General features: G+C 33.5%; 1 protein-coding gene across 1 annotated transcript in view; it reads right to left on the bottom strand.

Annotated features, from left to right (window-relative positions):
- Nucleotides 1–15210: 15210 nt before the first annotated feature.
- Nucleotides 15211–18694, bottom strand: part of LOC126761708 (uncharacterized) — a 58895-nt gene continuing 55411 nt past the window's right edge. The window contains exon 8 of the mRNA XM_050478076.1: nucleotides 15211–15687. Within this exon, the coding sequence (XP_050334033.1) occupies nucleotides 15617–15687 (71 nt within the window). The 3' untranslated portion in view covers nucleotides 15211–15616. The remainder of the gene's footprint in view (nucleotides 15688–18694) is intronic.

Here is an 18694-nt window from a genome sequence, read left to right as displayed (position 1 = left end):
ACATATGTATGTATGCAGCTAAATTCGTTTGAAAAGACTGAATAGCAGCACACTTGAAATCTGATAACTGTAGGTCATTGAATAAAAAGGAAATGTGGAACTGTAATTTGTAGGAAAAAAGCTATCTTAATAAGTTAGCTATCTGAAACTCGTAATTTTTAGACAGGTCATAGACAACCAGTATTTCTTTCAGCAAGTGATATTATACTAAAAAAGCATTAGTATTCCAGCTTAACTATCACAATCGTGGCCTCAAATATGCCTTTTTGGCCAATTTGTGAAAGAGCTTGTTCGAATCCAATCTCAGACGAAAATACCACGCTGTTAGGTGATCTCTGCTGTGACCGCTGCAAATTGTTACTTCTATTTCTATATTTAGAACTCATAAGGCCAAAATAATTTGGAGGAAAACGCCTAATGGATTCCGGTGTTTCTCATGAATTTGGGCCGCATTATCAATTGATATTGGAGACCTGAATGCTGCTTGAATATTAAAACAAATTTTCACTAACACATGGATTAAAGTGCAATAAGGTATTTTCAAAATATAGCAGTTTGGTATGTAAGTTACCTCATATCATTGAGTAATTTGAATTTTGTTATTTTGAGTTAAATTGTATATCTCACAAACTACTTGAGTGATTTACCCCAAGTTCTCTTTATAACATTTTCGACCTCATGGAAAAGCGGTCTATGTCCTATTCAAATATAATACAATTTGAGTGGCAAGAGTTAGTTTCTTTTATATTAGATCGCGCCAACAGCAACAGGCCCTACCGTTCTGATAGGCTTTATGATGTTAGATATTACGGTTATTCTGCAATATAGTTATATGCCAAAATGCTAGTTTATTTAAAATCACTTCGTTTAATACCAATAGTTCAGTTTCTTTGTACCCTCAATTAGTAATAATAATAAATAATATAAAATTAAATATATCAAAGGTTCCGCATACGAGGGCTGCTATATATATTTCTGGCCTAATAATGAAAATAGGAATATTTATCAATCCACGTCGAAAGTTGTGAAAAATGATCGCACGAGATGAATTTTTTAATTCCCTGTAAATAAAACAATTCACGATTAAATGACAAAACGTTCTGAGTGATGTTACGAATATGCTAAAAAATGTCAAACTTTCCAATGGAAATGTCAGATTGCACCTGGCAACACTTAGTGTTGCCTAGGCCAGAAATATATAAAGCAGCCTCCGTAATTAATTTTAGCATACCCAAAATTCGTGCGGAGCAACCTGTAGACTAAGAAACTAAATGTGCAAATCTAAACGCTAAAAGCAATCGGAAAATAAACATAAATTACATCAATAATTGTTAAATTTGATGTTTCAAGCTTGCTTTAAAGCGGCTTTCGCAACATTTTACTTAATTGTGCCATTGACGAATACATAAAATATTATCAATTTCGATTATCCGAAGTAATCAGTTATAAGTACATTCGTTAATTCTTAATGCTAATGCTCCAAAAGTTAAATTACCTTAGTTTGAAAGAGATTTTCCACAAAAATTTACTGAAGAACATTTCAAATAAATACAAGAAAAATATTACTATTCAGACTTTTCTTTGCCTTTGGTTTTGTGAGGCTATGAGTAAATTGATGCTTATTTAGTCAAACGCAAAACTCTTGTCACAAAAGAATACCAAACAGCAAAAGCTGAAAACGTTTCAACTTGTTAATGCAAAAAGCATCTCTACATGTCTATATTTATATATGTATGTGTTTCTCTAATGTTACTTCAATGAAATTGTGAAAATTGAGGTGAACCTCAGTGAAGTTCTCAAGTGTACTTTAATTATATCCACCAAAACATAAATACTATACGTCTCTAATACTTTCCCGAAAATGAAAGCGTCGGTAAAGAAATCGTGTGCAATACAAGGGTGGCTTAAAAAGGCTATTTATAAGGAGCAGAAAATACCGTATATCAATTTGATACAATAACAAAAGGTCGGTTATAATCGCTTTCGAGATATTATACATATTTGATGGAGAGATTGCACTATTGGGCCAAACATTGATCGATATTGGTATATCAAAAGTTTTGCTGTTTAATTTATAAACACATAATCATCAAATCATCGTTTGTTCGTGAAGACACAGTCAAATCAAAATGCCAGTGAGGAATTACTAAAATAGTCCCATCCCAATTAAAACACCCGTTTCGTATACAAATATTTATGCATGCTTCTAGTTAGATAATGTGAAGTTATTCTATACAAAGAATTCACCTGCTGACTTTCACGCAAAATCAAGGTTGGTTCCTAAATTCATCGTTTTTCTTCCTTTAGGTTCTTCATAGACAACAAAATGTATTTAAATAACGAATACAAATTAACTGAAATAATATTCCCCAACCGTTATGCATATTTAAAAACAAACCTAAAATGAAAACAAAACATATCTTTGGAAGAAAGATGCTCCATTGGGATTAGGAAATGTATGCAAATGTTAACGAAATACTGAAATGAAAAATTCAAAGGGTTCGCGTGTCCCATCACGTTGACTTGGTTACGGTAACGGAAGTTGGCAAAAACACTCACTTTATGTCATATATACTTTATACTATATTTACAAATGTATGTATGTATGTATGTGTATAAAACGACTACCGAATATGAGCGCGTCAAATATTTATTAGTAAGTTGTATGCTATTCTTCCCAATAACAGTCATCCTTCGTTAGTATATACCGCATTTTCAAAGAAGCATGACTAGAGAGTGTGCTAATGAAGCTTTTCACCTATCGGAGAGGTTTAGAATTAGGGAGACAAATAGGTCCCGAAGTTTTTTCAATATATCAAATGTAGATGAATGTTTATTAGAGATATTCCGAAAGTTTGCCGAGCCTCATTTCCGGACTATGTAATATGACCCAGACAGAGTAATAATAAGAACAAATACTACGAAAATACACGAATGATGGATATGTAGTACTGCCATTTTAGACAGGAACAGTGGGAGGGGTGCAAAAGGAGAACTTTTAATTTGCTTTCAGCCAAGATACAAGAATGAGCTCTCTTTCAATGTTCTTATGGATTCCACAAATTGATGTCAAGAGAGTTAACTCGAGGCTTCCCAACCAGTTCCGTTTCAGTTTCGAGTAATCTGTATTTCAATACATGTGCAGGGTGCTAAATATATTTCCATGAGAGGTAGCTGCCAAGCCAGCTGCCAACGTAGTACAAATATATGCTTTAGGATACTTTGACAAATAGGACATCGTTTGAAAACTTTATCTTTAAACTTCGTTTTGAATTCCAATATCGAGAACACAACACCGGATTCCTTATTTTCAAAAAACGTTATGATATCAGCATGAGCCATGATTGACCTTCTTTAAAATGTTAAAGTGAAGATGGTGCCATCGTTAAGGTGACTACGGACAGGTGATTAACGACCATCATGTCAATAACTAAGGCTCAATGGCGTTGATATAACGTCACAACAAGCCATATTATATGCGAAAATATTATTATAATTTATCGGGTGAAGAATCAAGTCAAAAATGGAGCTACTCCTGTTTAAGCTAATAAATATATTTTAACATTTGTTAAGCTTTCGATATATTTTGTTGAATTAAAGAGTTACAACTCTCAAATACATCTTATACATATAATTGACTTGTAGATCCCCAAAGACGTCTCAACCGTTTTTGCTGAAAAATTATGAACTGCTTTATCGCAATTAATAGAAAATTACTGCAAAGTTTGAATATTTTTGGAAGTGTTACCAACTGTTTAAAAATATTTTATACTTTAAGTCATAAAAACAAACAATTAACTTATAAAACATATACATATAAGAATACTTAAATCGCAATATTATACTTAGAATTGCCATATTATTATCAAAGAAAAGGAAAGCACAGTTTTGCATATGTCTTTGCTTAGGTAATAGGATTACTTTTATCTCACAAATAATTCAACAAAAAGTTTATTTACGTATTGTTAAGTATTATGGTATTAAGGCCACTTGACTTGTATGACCTGGCTGGCTTCGCAGGTCAATGTGTACGTAATAAACACAATAAACATAATTGACATCTCGAAAAATAAGTTTAATTGGCTGTTAATAACATTTCTGCATAAACATTCCCCATTGTCTGCAGCAACAGTTTATTTTTTCATACATAATTCACTTACGGTTTACCAGCTCTCTCATTTCCACACTCTATATATCTGTTTTTCTTTTTATATACAGACGGTTATTTCACATCGTTGGATAATCCCTGGTTTTATTGCTGGCTAGTGGCGGTCATTGTTTCCTCATTTTATACTTACACGTGGACCATTAAAGTGGATTGGGGCCTCTTTGATGCCAAGGCTGGCGATAATCGCTTTTTGCGTGAAGAAATTGTCTACTCGTCGACAGTAAGTGCTTGTCGGCATTACAGTTTTCTCACACACACTCACACTCATATAAAAATATGCAAAGATATTTCAAGTTTGAGTATTTTGCTGGCAACAGCTCGTTGGTTACGCCCCAACTACTTTACAGTTGTAAATTGACATGATTTTTTGCCCAATTAGGCACCACTTTACTTATTGTTTATGTATTGTACCGTTCCTTTGTGTGTAACGGTATTTTATCCACTTATTTATCATGCACAGTGGTTCTACTACTTTGACATTGTGGAGGATTTAGTACTGCTTTTCGGTTGGACCGTATCGATGAGCTTAATTGAAGCGGGTTATATGGAGGGTGACGTAATGATGACCATACTCAGCCCGTTGGAGGTGTTTCGTCGTTTTATTTGGAACTATTTTCACTTGGAAAACGTACACTTGAATAATTGCTTAAATTTCGTGCAGTACGTGGATTGGTTGGGCAGGTAATCGCTGCATGGCTTTGTGCGTTAATTGCATCATTTATTAAATGTAGGGAACAATTATAAATTATGGAGAAATATTAATTTAAATTACAATAATTGCAAAAAAATATGAAGAATCATTTTAAGTTAGGTGTAGGGATTTACGAGGGTGTTGTGATAAGTTAATACTGATAGGTATGTACATATACTCACCATTCGACGGTAGAAGATAAGTCGTGTCTGCTGATCTTTGAAAAATGGAAAAAGAGCCATATCGGTCCATGATTCGATGCAGTTTTTTGAAAGAAAAATTGTGAAGTGAAAGTAAGCACTGGTTTTCGATAAGCCAAACCAAGGTATCCCGAAAATATTTTTCCCAGAGGAAAGTGGGACCAAATTTACAATAGCCTTTTGACAAGCTGCTCATTGAAGGTAACCGAGATGGCTGAGACTGTTTTCTGGATTCACATGATGTGACTATCTAAAAAAATCAAAACGATCACAGGGCTGCATTATTGAGCCAAATTGAAGCCAAATAAATAAACCCCAATAAGCGAAGAAATAAGTGTTCTTCCAACAAGATAACGCACTGGCTTACACCTCCGCCGTCGCTGCAGTCAAAGCAGTCAAATTATACTATGAGTGCTACCACAATCGCCGTATCCTCCGAACTTCTCTCCTTCCGACTTATTTCTGTTTCCACACTAAAGAAGGTCGCTTAGTGGGCACAAATTTTCTACTATGCAGGCCTCCTGAAGAATACATCTTTTGAATATGTCATTGAGTCAAGAGTATCGCTTATAAAAAGGAGATTTTTCCAAACAAAGCTTTTGATAGGTTATGAATGTGTGATCGAAATACTTCAAGGAACATCCTTGTACCGCTCACTGTTTGACTTTAACACAATTTATGAAGTTCACTACATAACGGCAGTTAATAATGTTGCCATTTCATTATTTCTTTACTTAAACTGTCATCCCCAAATTGTATAAAATATTGGCTTTTCACATTAACAACTTACCGTAGTGTGGGTATATACATATTTTCTAATCTCTAATTTGTTTATTTTTGTTAGGCGACAATTTTACGCATGTTGGAGAAGGAGGACGTCGTAGACTGAAGCTCTACTACTCTACTTTATCAAGGAAAAAGGAGCAACAACGCCTGTTGCTTTTACAAGGCGAATCTGTGGAAAATTTATGCTTTTAAATGGCCAAAGGTTTTGCATTTTGTTTTCGATCTAATTTATGTATGTAGTTGCCATATCATTGCAGGAACGTAGAGAATTAAAACTCTCTCTGCTACTTTTAATGAAATTTAATAAAGGAAGTCATAGAAATTAAAAAAATATATAAATTCAACTTCTAAGAACATTTGCAGTTGGTATTCATACATAGATATGTGTAAAATGTGCTTGGTATATATCTTGGCCTAATGTTTTAACCGCCTCACGGCATTTTGATCTTATAGGTTCAACTAGTGTTCTTCACCAGTAAACATCCGCTTCATATGTAGATCGATTTGTTGTGATTAGCAAATGGAAATTTTGTTCTTGAAGTTTTTATGTTAACTCATGAATGATTCATAGGTAGGTAGATAGGTAGGTAGGAGTGCAACCCTGTTATCTATCGGGCTTAATTCGCACTTGATGTGCCATTTTGATTATTCTCGTGGTTTTCCAATAGAACTTCGCAGGCTTTTTCTATGCCCAGTACTTCTGCTTGGAATTTTCTTCGGTAGACTATACAAAAGAGAGATATTTTAGATCAGCGGAGAATACCCCCATGTTTGTTGTTTTCTTTTTTACAAAGTTCTTCTAAATGGTATCCTTCCCACTTTTATGCAATAGAACTTTCTAGATGTTCAAGAAGTTAATTCAAATCCAGTTGTTCACAGAATGTAGTTTGGATTTATTACTTCTTGTTTATTATTACATTATGTCAAGTCGCTGCTAAAAGATAAACAAATACGAATGTTATTTGATCTGCATATGCATTAAGGGTCCATTATTTCCCAACTAATTTTATTTATTTAATTGTTTTAGCAAACGCCCTCTAAAGTACGTTCAACGGGTCTGAGTATTTCATAATATTTTATTAGCAAAATTTAGGCCACTATTTTTTTTTTTTTCAAAAATATAATCCAAATATACCAATATAAAAGGGATAGTATTTTATATAATTTTTTAATCCATAAATGATACAATCGATTTTCAAAAACTTCTCTTGAGTTGAAATTTTCACCATAATAACCACGCTTAAACAAAAAGGTGGTTGCATAAAAACATTGCAATCAATGATGATAGTATAAGTCCGATTTATGTAAGTTTCACCATAAAGATATGCCGACAGTAAATTTTGCTCCATGGCAATCCGACCAAAGATGTATCGAAAACTTAAAAGAAACAACAATCAATCAAACACGTGTTAGCGCGTGAAATGAGCTTTCCAAAAAGGTATAGGTATATGACCCGATGCGACGAATAAAACTAGAAATACGCGCTTTCAGCGCCAACTAGCGAAAATTCCGCAAGACTTTTTTGACAACCTATTACTAGGTTTGAGGCCCCAATTCCTGCTGACGATGCTCTTGTAAGTATAGTAGGCCATGTGTGCTTTATTTATTCTTTTTTCTATATTTACTTTCCAGGACAGTTTGGTGTCAATCTCCACCCCCAAGTATTTAGCTGTGGGAGATAGAGTGAGTGTTGTACCGTTTGTGATTCTTACTGCGAACTTCGTTTTACATCCAACCTTATATAAATCCTACCAAACGCTTTTTGTATTACTTTTCCATTAAATTCTCAATATTTCCAACATTTGGTCTTGCAGAGTGTAATAGATCTTTAACATTAAGATTACTGGAACGGAGTCGATGAAAGCAAAATTGTGCATGAATGATACTAGCAATATTAGGACCATAAAGACTATTGCGTTTTCGCTTTTATCGAAGAAAATTTATAAAACATTATGTGGCGGTTATCTTTGACCTAGCATTACTGAGTCACCAAAAAATTGACTGAAGGCATTTCTTAGCAGCACATTTCTTTCAAACGACCAATTGCGTAACTCAATCACACTTTTACAACATGATATGTACATTACCGAAGCCATCTATAGCAATAATGGCTGATTTTTTACTAGTCTCAAAATATGAGGAATACGTTAGAATACGCTAAGTCTAGATCAAAATGAACATTAGACACTTCGAAAGTTTGTAAGGATTCGCATATAAAGAATGATAATTATTTATGTATTTAGACTTCATCCGTATATTGTATCCGTATATTGTACACATTCTGAGTTAATTTAGTTAACACTAAACTAGAAACTAAACTAATTTAATAGTGAAAAAATAAACTTCATTTAAATAAAATAAACAGTGTCAATAGCACCAAGTGTTTACCTATCAATACTTGTATGTTACTTCTTTTTAAGATGTACATATCGCCAAGTCAGCATATATCTTTGTAGTCCCCTTTATTCAGTGCAGCCAAAGTTATACTGTTTTCCTATTTTCTCCTTATATATGTAGGTCACATTTTTCTAATAAATTCGACAGGTTAGTTTTTGACTCACCCTATTATGTGTGTGTATATATATTGCAAAGTCTTGTTGTGCTCGTATTGTCAATAACATAAAATATTGATCGCGGCAAATACTGATTTATTGCGGTTTAATTATTTTTATCTTAAGTTAAATAAATCAAGTTAAGAAAGTCTTAAATAACAGCACATACATAAACACACTCGCACAAATAAACATACATATTGCAAGTGCCATTTTATTTACAAACTACTTATACATACGTACATATATTCTCATAAATAACGGCAAGCACATCTGTCTTTATATAAACAAATATAAGCGAGCCTTTCAATTTCTGATGTTGGCGAGATTTTGGTAAAACTTATTTACGGCGGAGTCACATATGCGAGGAAAGTTCGCAAAGTTTTGGATTTGCAACGGAAGTGGAGTGAAATGACACAACAGCATGACATTTTTATTTACCTCAGAGCAAGCGTTATTTTCTTTAAGTACATATAACATACTTCACTCTTTAATATCAGTTCAGGTTTTATACATCGGCTGCAACATTTATATAAGTTATTTTAGAAAAGTCTCTAAAAAGTAATGACAATTTTAATTATATGTACGTTTATATGTTTCGCTAACCTTACTCAGTGGATTTCAGGTGCATTCTAAATATTTTAAGAACCTTTATAACTGTTTTTGATTCCATAAAAAGTTGTCTGCCTTGATTTATAATAATTTAGGAATTTATATTTTGGTTTGATTTTGGTCGTCCAATCATGTCAGTCTTTCAAATTGGCTATCTAGTTGGCAGAATTTGAATTCTGTGTGAAAAAATTCACACTTTCTCATAGCCTTACTTGTTTAGCTAAAACAAAAATGTCTGCTAGAGATTTTAAATGCTTTTGTGAAGCTTTTCTTGGTGTAAATGCTCTCGGAAATTTGTTTGTCAAGATAAGACTATTTTTTTTAAACTTATTTGAAGTTTCTTAAGTAATGGGTCCCGTCTTTTATTTCGTCTCATCCTCATCACTTTTCTCTCTTCGGATACTTCAATGTTGTCTTTATTCAAATGTATATTCGATTCAATAGAACCCATTCAACACGACTGATTCAAAATATAATGAGTGAGTATTTTTTCTTGGATTATTAGATTTTTCTTTCAAACACAAATATAAAACTAAACTTTACGACTTCATTTTTCAAATAAAAGAGCTTACATTGTTAATTCAAATCAATTATTTTTTCTTGCAACAATTTTAATCACTATTCATTAACAAATGTGCTGCACAGTCCAGTAACATAAAGCGAGCCATGGCGGCTGAGTAACATTATTTACTACAGCAAACATTTTGCTTCAATAATGGTTTGCCGATGGGACATAATTTCAAATGGTCACCTTTATGATAAAACCAGAAAAAACGTTAACTTCGGTTGCACCGAAGCTAAATACCCTTCACAGGTGCATTTCTGTTAGTAACTATGTATTCAATTTGTATGGAAGCTATATGCTATAGTCAACCGATCTTATCAATTTCTTCGGAGATTACATTGTTGCTTTAGGAAATAATATATACCAAATTTCGTGAATATATCTTGTCAAATGTGAAAGTTGTCCATACAAGAACTTGATTCCGATCGTTCGGTTTGTATGGCAGCTATATGTTATAGTGGTCCGATATCGGCCGTTCCGACAAATGAGCAGCTTCTTGAAGAGAAAATGACGTTAGCAAAATTTCAAAACGATATCTTAAAAACTGAGGGACTAGTTCGTATATATACAGACAGACAGACGGACAGACGGATAGACAGACGGACATGGCTAAATCAACTCAGCTCGACATGCTGATCATTTATATATATACTTTATAGGGTCTCCGACGATTCCTCCTAGGTGTTACAAACTTCGTGACAAACTTAATATACCCTGTTCAGGGTATAAATATAATGATTAATGCTTAAGCTAGTTTCAATTCGGCCAGTTGGATTAACACTCTCGTTGCGCTATATTCCGTCACTGAATAATTTTCTATAACGGCAAAAAAATAATAGAATGTGTAAATATTATTGAAAAAGGAAATAAAAAATTCTATTAGAATGGAAATTAGCGGAAAATATATGAGTAAAGTTAGTATATATGTATAACTAAATTAAAACTGCAATTCAACAGAATACCACTAATCATCATATGAGATCTTAGCAAAAATATGTTATATAAACTATACAGTCTGATTGATGATTCCAGAAATATGTATATTCTAAACCATTTATTTGGTGACATAACATTAATAACATAAACACATACGTATGATACGCTTGCATCTCTATTCAGAAACTTACACATGTGCGCTTAAAATCTCAATTATGTCTGAGCAAAATCATCGTCAATGTTTGCTTTCACTTAACTGACACAGGTGAAACCAAAGTGATGTTTGGTTTGGGATTTTCCGTTTAAATTTCTGAAATTAAATTTTCTGTAGTTCACAAATTGGTTGGTAAGGAATTATTAGAAGTTTTATAGCTAAAAGTAAATAAGCTTAAATTGAAGTTTTAATTTAAACTATATAGTTTTTATTTATTTGTTAAATGGGTTGTGGAATAATAAATATTTTCCTTTTTGCCGCTCTTAGTCTCTTCTAATTACTGGTATAGTAATGCTGCAACCATGAAATAAAACCATATGTGTTTAATGCTGAAAGCTTTCTGCTTTTAAAATTACAGTAACGAGCAACTTTAAGCGCACACATGTATATTTTTACACATAACTAGTATGTTAGCAGAACAACGCAGGCAGTCAAGAAGAACATTGTAAGCAGAAGTAGAAGAATCTCATAAAGTCAACAATACCAAGTATAAAGTGGTTTTGGTTAAGCCGCTATTCTCGGACCGAGCATATGCTTGTGCATTGTGTGATCAGGGAACTTATCTATTAACCTATACAAAGCGACACGGCAGCGCTGAGGTTACTCATACGCCATGGGCGTAGGTGTAATAGAATTGAGCAAATATAATACAAAAGACACACACAACTGTGTTTGGTGTTTTAATCTAATTCGGTAATGCTTTTGTTGATATTTTTTGTTGTCGGGAAAAAAGTTGTGCGGTTTAATTTATTAAATTATTACTATGGCGACCGCCTTCGCAAAAAAAGGTTAACTCACTTAAATTATATAATTGATTATATGAACATAATAAGCAAATATAAAATAAAATACGTTTCACTTGCCAGCTTGGCCATTTGCTTTTTATTATTTGTGTACTTTGAAAAAAAAATTTCAAAAGTTAATCAATTTTACAAATATATTTCGTCCAACCGCAAAAACTATACACAAAAATTGGTAAATTTTATCGTGGTGTAGGCAATTAAAACAATTTAAATTGATTTTCTCATTTAGTTGTAATGAACAATTCCCATAACCCACGCAATGTCTTCAGAAAAATTTTTTTAAGAGACAACATTATACATTTATAGCACTCGTTTATAGCTAGTAGCTACTTTAGTGTGTAATGGTCAGCAATTAAAATGATTTCATTCACTTCACTTAGCAAATCTAATTATGAGTTTAGCAAAGTTATTTAAGCAATATGTTGGAAATTATCTAATTTTTTTAATCGGAGTATGTACTGGTACTTGAAAACATTTATTCAACATATAAGCTGAAAGTTCATATCATTTTAAAGAAAAATATATTTTAATAGCAAAATACTTTAACACAGTTGATTTCAAGGTGAATTACCGGTTATAACGGTTTTACAACTTTTCGATACAAATTTGTAATATAATTTTTTTTCTTCAAAAATTTTCAGAGTTTTCACGATTAGCTCTTATTGTTTGTAGCAAAATTTCGACAAATAATTTTGAGGAACGCTGACGAGTTGAGAGCTTTAAGTGTATTCGTAATGGTTTCCTAGTTCGGACTTTCTTGGGAACGGTCTTCATTGTCACTGAGTTTTTTTCTGATGAGTATTTTATCATATTGCAAATAACAGCAAAAAATTGCTAAAAATCATGTACGGAGAATGTGGTACATGTGAAAATAATTTGAAACCTCTCCTTTTGGTATCACTCAAAGCTTGAAACAAAATGTATCCAAAAATATTAATATCAATTTGTGCAGTGAATAAGTATTACACAATTAAGCAATTGAGAAAATGTCTATAGTTTTATTGGGCAAAGAAATAAATATTGATGTCCGGGTCATATCTACGCCGCGACCTTATGTAATGAATTTACTAATTTCTTTTCGAATGATTTTCTTTAAGGTGAAACAAGGTAACTACTATTAGTTCTTAAAACTTTGAACGATGTTCGGGAAGTTCTTAGTCGACTAGTTTTAAGTTATTTGGCAAGAATTTTATTTCGAAAATATTCCAAGGTATACATTTAACACTAGTTTTATTGCTTTCAGGCTTATTCTTGTAAAAGCTTAAGAGTCCAAACACAGATTTAAAATGATTTAAAACTCATAATATTGTTTTCTTACTATATTATTATTATTAATATTTCAACCTTTTTCTGCAAACTGCTTCAAATCTCTATCGTCTAATTCTTCAAAATTATAAATTTAAAGGTCTAAATTAATTACATTTTGTACAGATAAAAATAAAATTAAAGATATTAGGTTTTATATTAATTTTAGATAATATGAAAGCCTAAGATTTATTTTAATCTTTTCATTTTCGTAATGAATTATAATGTTATTACAATATTTACCTTCGAAAAATTTTGTTTCCCATCTTGTAAATTTTCGGAATTAAATTGTATTTACATTTTTGTATGCCCAAAAAATAAAGTGACATTTGAATTTAAACTGCGCGCGTTGAAGGATTTGGAGAATTATTATTTTTTAGGTTGGTAGTACTGTCAGTCACATTTATGTCAAATTTCATGTCAAAATATTCATTAGTGTTTGAGATACGTGTCGTTTTGTGAGCTGCTAAAAGTGAGTGTTTCGTTTTTTGCGATGTCGAAATTTGCTGAGCAAAGAATTTGCATTAAATTTTGTTTGCGGAATCAATTTTCTGCTGCGGATACGTTGAGGATGGTGCAGAAAGCCTTTGGTGATGGTGCTATGTCCAAAAAAAAAGTTTACAAGTGGTATAGTGAGTTCCAAGTCGGCCGTAAACGTGTCGAAGACGAAGAGCGTTCAAACTTAACCGACGAAGCTCACGTTCAACAAATCAAAGATTTGGTGTTGGAAAACCGTCGATTAACAATTAGAGACCTTGCTGATGAAGTTGGCATATCGAAAGGCTCAGCCAATACCATTTTGAAGGATGTTTTGGGCCTCAAGCGCGTCAAATCTCGACTGGTACCGAAAACATTGAATTTTTTGGAAAAAAGACGTCGCGTTGAAGTGTGTGAAACGATGCTTTCCAACTACCAGGGTGTCCTGAAACGCATTATAACTGGCGATGAGACTTGGATCTACGCTTACGACCCCGAAACAACCGATCAATCGAGCGAATATCGTGCCAAAAAAGAGCCGAGACCAAAAAAATCAGGGTCATGTTGACTGTTTTCTTCGATTATCGTGGTGTTCGAACCGATCAAACAGTCAACAAGAAATATTATTTGAACGTTGTGCGCCGTTTGCGTAACGCTATCCGCCTAAAAAGGCCGGAATTGTGGAAAGACAATTCTTGGTTTTTGCACCTCGATAATGCACCATCCCATACTGCCCTCGTAATTCGTGATCATTTTGCCAAAAACTCAACCCATATCGTTCCGCAACTACCGTATTCACCTGATCTGGCGCCGTGCGACTTCTGGCTGTTCACCAAGCTCAAAAGACCGCTCCGGGGACACCGTTTTTATACGATAGAGGAGATTCAAGCCGCAGCGAAGACGGAACTGAAGTCCATCCCGGAAAGTGACTACAACCAGTGTTTCGAAGATTGGAAAATCCGTTGGCATAAGTGCATTGCATCGGGAGGGGATTACTTTGAAGGGAATGAAATTGATTTGGAAGAATAAATAAAGAATTTTCAAAATAAATACAATGTCACCTTATTTTTTGGGCACAGTAATAGTATAAAGGGTGTTTTTTAGGGTTTAGAAACCCACTGTATGTCTTCGATATTTATTTTGAGTATCGTTTGGGATATTACTATGCAAACTCCTACGCCGGTTGATATAAAATGAAAATTTACTCTAAAACTCGTGTCTTATGTGGCATAGATTCAAAACACTTCATTGATTAGGCACATTTATGGCTTAATTGTTGCGTGAATTAGCCAAACTGTAGTATTTGAAGTGTGTAGAATATATAAATATATTCTCCAGACTTCAAAATGAACCGCATGATGTGGCTTTCATATTAAAGGCATTATTTGTTCATGGTTTTTTAAAACCAAATGTGAAGTCAGCTTCAGCGTCCAAAATGGGCGCCAGAGTTTTTAGGTTTCCCCGACAATTTCATTTGCCTCAAAGCTAAATGATTCCGGGAGAACCATGCAGCAACCCATACGACAATTGAAATCATCACCTTATTGGAAGAAACTTCCGGTAAGTCAACTTAGATCATATTATTTGACTTTTTGCAAACTATGTCAGATCAATGACAATTAGAAATTAAAGTTCGGCGCATTATTGGCGAGAACTCGTGTAAATTTGTACCAATATGACCTTTAAGCATCCTTTTTTGTTAAAAAATTATGAAGCCAAAATCTTGACGTTTTCTTTGATTTTTTTGCATTTTATTTACATCAACACTTTTATTCCTCAAAATAAACACGTTTTTCAAATCATATTTATTGTACAATGCTTTCGTAAGTAATTTATATACATATACGTATATTGGCACCTTTTGAAACCGTGAAATTTGTTCTTAGTAAAATAATATACTATATACAGACACATGTAGACCGGGAAAAGGAGCAGCGAAACTTTTCGTATATTACCAATTCTGTTCTTAAATTGGCAAAGGAGTATGCACTTGATATAATTTCTGCGTCAGCCATATCGCTTATTCTGCCATCTTTATGTGCGACTACGAAAAATATTCTTCCTTTTCTTTTTTCACTGAAATGCTGCCTGCATTTTTACCGCACACGGCCTTTACGTGTATTTTCGCAGCACTAAAGTAGCTTTAAATACTTATACTACAGCTGCAACAACAATTTCTCCATTTAATCTGCAAGCAATTGTTCGCACGCATTCGTTATAAATCCTGATGCAGCTCCTGCTACTGTTTGTACTCTCCGCTACGCGTAGCCAGTTGCACTAAAAAAGAAAACGCTGGTAATGTCACATTTATAACGGAGACGGAATGCTGACAGTTATGTGTAAGCAGTTGTCCTCAACCAGTTCCCTCGGCACTTCCGCTGAAAATAAGTAAAATGGAATAAAATTATAAACTGTCAACTTATGCTTATATACTCGCATATTCATTGCATGCATTGCATTCAAAAATCACGTTTTTCATTTGCGCGATCAATTCACGGAAAATGGTTTTTGTTTAATTGCAAATTAACGCGTCAAGTCGTCAATACCTACCGGACACATTTGTAAAGTTGTTGTCTGACCAATTAAAAAAGCAATAAATTCGGTTTGGAAAATTACTTTTATTTATTTTAAGTAAAATTTAATGAATTGATTGAATGTTTGTGAGTATCCACATTAGAGCCAAATTTGCATGGGTGCACAAATATGTATATTTTGTGGTATGTCTAAGCAGCGCATTCGAAAATATGTGGACAATCTGTTGCATAAACAATTCAAAGGAAATTTTAGTTTACTGAACGGTTATGTTGCCAGTGAAATTGAATCCATATGCAGTTCGCTGAAAATACTGATTACGAATGGTGCTGTTGTTTTTTGTTGTAATAAAGCCGACTGTTCCTTTTTCCACTGTTTTTCCACTGAATTAGGAGGAATCAGAAATTGCATTTGGCTTGACCATCAGCAATTTAGATCTTTTCAATGCAAAAAATGGCAAAACAACTTTTTTACATATAAGCTCCCATTATTCAAAAGACACACAACAGGTTAACTTCCAAGTGTTAAGATCATTTAATATAATTCCTCATGCGAGGTAGGGAAACTTAAAGGTTTTAGTGAAATAAGAGCGCACTCTACTGACAGAAGTTCTAGGACACATCTATCAGTTAGAGGAAAACATTGTTTAGCGGCATGGACTTTTTATTTCACATAAAATATTTACGAATTAGCCAATACTTCGCTACTAGAATGGTTTCTGAAGACTTTCTAAGCTACTGCGCCACTTTTTCTACATAACCGACATTATCTTTGCAACAACCCGACTAGAGTTGTTATCAATTTATGGCAGGATCCGAGTATCTTTTTATATGTACTTGTATACGTCTATATTAACCACAAATATATTTAAACCAGAATCACCCTTCACTAAATATTCAAATTTTTCAAAAGCTTTCACAGTGTTTATATTAACTGAGTCTATTAAACAGTTATGATGTGTCAAAATGCATTAGCTTAATGTATTTTTAAGTAACGTTAGCAAAAGCGAGACTGAATATTTATCAAAGGTGTGGTTACAATCTAATGAAAAATAATACGAAAAAATTGCATGTAAATAGGTATGCAAACACCAGTAATTAAATTTCGAAGTAAACTAACGCTTACTTTAGGGCTTGTGTTGCTAAGGCATTAGCTTCAATAAATATACAGTACATTTCGAGTATATTGCGAGGTCTAACATTTTTGCCTGAAAGCATATTTGTTTACAAACTTTATTGCTCAGTATGCGAAAAAAGCCCTCAACAGATGTTTACACACTACTTTGACATATGAAATATTCTATGTGTGTGTTACATTTTTTTTTCATATAGTCTTATAATTTCATATAAGTATATTCTTGTTATCACTTAGGTGCTTTTGTAGTCAAATATTGAAATGCCATGACCTTTAAAATTGTAAGTGGACAAAGCGTAAACTATAGGTATGTATGTACGCTTACTTATAAAGGTCAAACAGCTTAACTGCGTCTAACCATGTGCGTAGATTTCCTAAAAATTCGATACAACATTTATGCATGTAAATATACATACAGCGTTTAAATTTTTCAGCTATTTCAAGCACCTCTCTCTTACCTTTTCTACTGACAATATATATTTTACACATGGTACATTGGGCAAAAATTTCACGAAAGTTCTGCGCCGACTAACAGGAAGTTTCAAGATCGGAGCATGGCAGTGAAAACATAACACCAGGAGATAGCGAATCCGATTCGCTAGGTAAAAAAAAAAATTTGAACATGTGTGAAAGTGACCACCAATTTTTGGACAACGTAATCACAGGTGACGAGTCATGGATCTTTGAGTATCATCGCAAGACAAGGAGACAATCTTCCGAGTGGCACATGCCGGCGTCTCCTCGCCCAAAAAAGGGAAGAATGAGCAAATGCAAAGTGAAAACGATGCTCATTGTCCTTTTTGACATCAAAGGCATCGTTCACCAAGAATTTTTCCTACTGAACAAACCGTCAACGACAAGTTTTACGTGGAAGTCCTCAAGAGACTCAAACGAAGGGTCAATCGGGTCCGACAAGACACCACAGCCGATTGGAAGTTGCACCACGGCAATGCTCACACCGCCTTTCTTGTAAACAGCTACCTAACCAAAGCCGGCATTTCAGAAACCGATGCACTTCGGCTCTCAAGGCTATTCCGGAGAACCCCTTCCTTGACGGCTTCAATGCTTGGAAATCGCGCTGGCAGCGCTGCAACGACGCTGAAGGTGCCTATTTTGAAAGTTTTTATAGAATTTTAATTGAATTTGATTGGTTCAATACATTTCTTTAAATCGACTCAATCCTATTTGTTTCTGGGCAAACCAAGTATGTTTTTAAACAATCCCAATTTTCGTTGATCTGACAACCAAGGTATTTGACATTTTTTTCGATGGGCAATATTAACAATATTACATTTGCTGTTAATTATTATTTCATATGAGACCTATTTGATATACAACTAAAAATTATATTGTTTAATTGAAAATTAAAATTCACATAAGCTTATTCTCTTTTGGCTATAAAAATTCTAATTAGTCCATAAATAAAGTGAATTGAGTAAATGTGTGTAACTTATTGAACTATTGAATTATATTACTGAATTCCTAAAATACTATTCTAAGGTAAGTTGCTTCTTTTCATCCATTTAAAGGAAAAGTAAAGAGTTAATTGACATAAAACACAGACTAATCCTTCTGCAAACTTGCATACAACTTTCGAATTTGTCGAAAGTCAAGGATATCATTATAGCAATATAATGGAATATTTAAAATAGAAATCTACATATTTTATTGACTTCGTGAATCACTTAAGGGATTGTCTCAGAGTAAAAAGATCGAGAA

The sequence above is a fragment of the Bactrocera neohumeralis genome, chromosome 6 (genome assembly GCF_024586455.1).
Source record: "Bactrocera neohumeralis isolate Rockhampton chromosome 6, APGP_CSIRO_Bneo_wtdbg2-racon-allhic-juicebox.fasta_v2, whole genome shotgun sequence".
NCBI classification, from domain to species: Eukaryota; Metazoa; Arthropoda; class Insecta; order Diptera; family Tephritidae; genus Bactrocera; species Bactrocera neohumeralis.
This window is presented reverse-complemented; position numbering and strand designations above follow the sequence as displayed.